The sequence below is a fragment of the Lonchura striata genome, chromosome 25, assembly GCF_046129695.1.
Source record: "Lonchura striata isolate bLonStr1 chromosome 25, bLonStr1.mat, whole genome shotgun sequence".
Lineage (NCBI taxonomy): Eukaryota > Metazoa > Chordata > Aves > Passeriformes > Estrildidae > Lonchura > Lonchura striata.
This window is the reverse complement of record NC_134627.1, coordinates 8,078,201-8,082,105: the sequence shown is the minus strand read 5'-3', so window position 1 is coordinate 8,082,105 and position 3,905 is coordinate 8,078,201. Positions and strand designations below refer to the sequence as shown.

Sequence of the window (3,905 nt, the reverse complement as noted above, 5' to 3'; positions counted from 1 at the left end):
GCGAATTTAGGGGAAGGGGAATCGGCGCTCTCGGGGCTTATCAGGGAGTCGACGTAGTAATTGCTGAGCGTGCCGGGAATGGACATCGTGGGGCATCATCTAGCCAGCGGCGGCGGGGGGGGAATGGTGAGCGGTAATTAAAAAATAAAATTGGGAATAAAAAAGTAAATTTAAAAAAAAAAATAAACGGGGGGGGATAATAAAGTGAAGTTGAAAAAGAAATAAAGGATGGAAGGAGGAAATGGAAAGGATGGAGTGAGGACGTGAAAGGAAGAAATGAAAGGAGAAAATGAAATGAAGAAATGGAATGACGAGAGGAGAAAGTGAAGAAGTGAAATGGGGAAATGAAAGGAGGAAAGGAAAGGAAGAAATGAAATAAATTAAGAAATGGAAGGAGAAAAAGGGAAGGAAAAATGAAATGAAAAAAACGCGAGGAGAAAGTGAAGTGAAAACAAATGGAAGTAAAAAAATCAGAGCGAAAAAGATAACAGGAAAGATAAAGGGAAAAGGAAAAGGAAAAGGAAAAGGAAAAGGAAAAGGAAAAGGAAAAGGAAAAGGAAAAGGAAAAAGGAAAAGGAAAAGGAAAAGGAAAAGGAAAAGGAAAAGGAAAAGGAAAGGAAAAGGAAAAGGAAAAAATAGACTGGAAAAAAAATTGAAGTGGGAAATGAAGCGAGAAAATAAGATAAAGTAATAAAGTTTAAAATGAAATAAAAATAAATAATAAAATAATAAAATAAAAAATAAGAATAAAATTAAAAAATATTAAAATTAAAATTTAAAATTTAAAATTAAATTTAAGAATAAAAATAAAATTTAAAAATAAAAATAAAAATAAAAATAAAAATAAAAATAAAAATAAAAATAAAAATAAAAATAAAAATAATAAAAATAAAATAAAATAAAAATAAAAATAAAAATAATAAAAATAAAAATAAAAATTAAAATAAAAATTAAATAATCAAATAAAAAATTAAAATAAAATAATTAAAAATAAGATTAATTAAAACTAAAAATAATTAAAAATAAAAATAATTTCAACTGAAATGCAACCAGTGAGGAGTGCTGTGAGGAGCAGAGCTCTGCCCGCGGCCGCTGCGCGCCGTGCGGGGCCGGCGCAGCACTGCTCGCGGAAACTTTGGCGGGGCTGATAAAGCTCCGGCAGCGCGTAAATCACCGGGGCCGCGGGCCGGCCGCGCCCTCATCCGCCCCCGTGCGCGCCCCCCGCGCCCGTGCCGCGCCGCAGAGCGCACGGAAAGAAATCAAAATAAATTACAGCCCGAAAAACCCCAACCCCGCGCGGCTCGCGGCGAATATTCGCATTTTTCCGCTTTTTTTGAACTCGTCCCCACCCATTTTTTGCTGGCGGGGAGGGGTCGGGAAGGAGGGGTGGGGGGGTGGGGGTGGGATTTTTTTTTTTTTAATTTTTAATTTATTTTTTTATTTATTTATTTTTTTCCCCTTCTCCGGGAAGATGCTGATGCGCCCGGTTCTGCCTTTAATAGCGGCCGCGGGGGAATGGAGAGAAAAAAGGCATTTCGGGCTGCGGAGAAACACAGGGAAAATTAAAAATAAAGAGGGAAAAAATTAAAAATAAAATTAAAAAAAAAAAACACAAACCGCCCCCATCCCCCTCCCGGCCGTCATTTCTTTATGGTCACACCGCGCCATAAAACCGGACAAAACCCCTCATTTTTTGGAAGGAAAATTGAAATAATTTTGGCCCCGGAGCGCTGGGGAGGCCGATGTCAAAAATGAAGCGTCCGGCGTGGGGAGGAGAGATGCGACAGCAAAAAAAACCGGGTAAAATATGAATTTTTAACCATTTCAGCGGAAAAAATGCCGCCTATTCCCATCGCGAGCAGCCCCGGGCGCGCCCAGCGCCGGGGGTGTTGGTGGAAATGGGTTAAAAATCCCAAATTCGGAGAAAAGCGGCGGAAATTGCCGAAGTTTACGAGGCCCGTAAAGCGCCGCGCTTTTGTTCCCGAGCGCTCCAACTTTAAATTGGAGTTGCGGAAAACTCGCGGCGACGCTTGGGTTTACAGCCGCGGGGTTTATGGCCCGGAAAAAGGGAAAAAGGGGAAAAAGGGGAAAAAGGGGAAAAAAGGGGAAAAAAGGGGAAAAGGGAAAAAAGGGGGAAAAGGGGAAAAAAGGGGAAAAAAGGGGGAAAAAGGGGGGAAAGGGGAAAAAAAGGGGGAAAAGGGGAAAATAAAGGGGAAAAAAGGGGAAAAAGGGAAAAAAGGGGGAAAAAGGGAAAAAAGGGGGGGAAAGGGGAAAAAAAGGGAAAAAAAAGGGGAAAAAAGGGGGAAAAAGGAAAAAAAGGGAAAAAAAGGGGAAAAAAGGGGGAAAAAGGGGGAAAAAGGGGAAAAAGGGGGAAAAAGGGGAAAAAGGGGGAGAAGGGGAAAAAAGGGGAAAAAGGGGGAAAAGGGGAAAAAGGGGGAAAAAGGGGAAAAGGGAAAAAGGGGGAAAAAGGGGAAAAAGGGGGAGAAGGGGAAAAAAGGGGAAAAAAGGGGGGAAAAGGGGAAAATAAAGGGGGGAAAAAAAGGGGGGAAAAGGGGATAAAAAGGGGAAAAAAAGGGGGAAAAGGGGAAAAAAAGGGGGAAAAAAGGGGGGGGAAAGGGGAAAATAAAGGGGAAAAAAAGGGGAAAAAAGGGGGGGTAAAGGGGAAAAAAGGAATAAAGGGGAAAAAAGGGGGGGGAAAGGGAAAAAGGGGGGAAAAACAAACAAAAAAAAGGAATAAAGGGGGAAGGGGAAAAAGGGGGAAAAAGGGGAAAAAGGGGGAAAAAAGGATAAAAATGGGGAAAAGGGGAAAAAAGGAGAAAAAAGGGGGGGGGAAGGGGGTAAAAAGGAAAAAGGGAAAAAAAGGGGAAAAGGGGGAAAAAAGGGAAAAAAAGGAAAAAAGGGGGGGAAGGGAAAAAAAAGGGAAAAAAAGGGGAAAAAAGGGGAAAAGGGGAAAAAAAGGAAAAAAGGTGGAAAAAAGCATAAAAATTGGGAAAAAGGGGAAAAAGGGAACAAAAGGAAAAAAGGAGAAAAAAGGGATAAAAAAGGGAAAAAAGGGGGAAGAAAAGGGGAAAAAAGGGGGAAAAAAAGGGATAAAAAGGGAAAAAAAGGGATAAAAAGGGCCCAAGGTCACCCCCGGCTCTCTCGTTTTTTATTTGTGTTTTTCCCCCAAAATCCGGAATTTCGGGAGGATTTTTCGGGAGGATATATAGATTTATTTATTTATTTTTATTTATTTTTTTCCAGCGGCGCTGCGGCCGCGTAAGAATCGGGGTGAAGGGGAAGGCGGAAAATAAAATAGAAAATCAAATGAGAGAGGAGAAAATAGGAAATTAAATGGAATGAAATGAAGTGAAATAAAGTAGATAAAGTAAAATAAAATAGGATAAAACAAACAAATAAATAAATATAAAAAGTGAGGTAACATAAGAGAAAACAAGAGAAAATAAAAAGGTAAAAAATAAATAAATAGAAATATAAAAGAGTAAAAATAAACCGACCGATAAATAAATAAATAAATAAATAAATAAATAAAATAAAACATAAAATAAAAATGACATTAAATGAAATGAAGTGAAATAAAGTAAAAAAAAAAAAAGAATATAAAAAGTGAGGTAAAATAAGATAAAATAAGATAAAATTAAAATACAACAAATAAATAAATAAATAAATAAATAAATAAAATAAAAAATAAAATAAAAATGAAAGGAAAGGAAAGGAAATTAAATTGAATGAAGTGAAATAAAGTAAATGAAACGAAATAAATATAAATAAATAAATAAAATATAAAAAGTAAGGTAAAATAAGATAAAAGAACATCAAATTAAAATGCATAAAATAAAGAAATAAATATTAAAAAGTAATAAATGAATAAATAAATAAAATAAAAATAAAATGAATTGAAATGA

At 36.9% G+C, this 3,905-nt stretch overlaps 1 protein-coding gene across 1 annotated transcript in view; it reads right to left on the bottom strand.

The window, feature by feature from the left end:
* Positions 1–86, bottom strand: part of HOXB9 (homeobox B9) — a 6,188-nt gene extending 6,102 nt beyond the window's left edge. The window contains exon 1 of the mRNA XM_077788393.1: positions 3–86. Coding sequence (XP_077644519.1) covers positions 3–86 — 84 coding nt within the window. The remainder of the gene's footprint in view (positions 1–2) is intronic.
* Between the last annotated feature and the right edge of the window lie 3,819 nt (positions 87–3,905).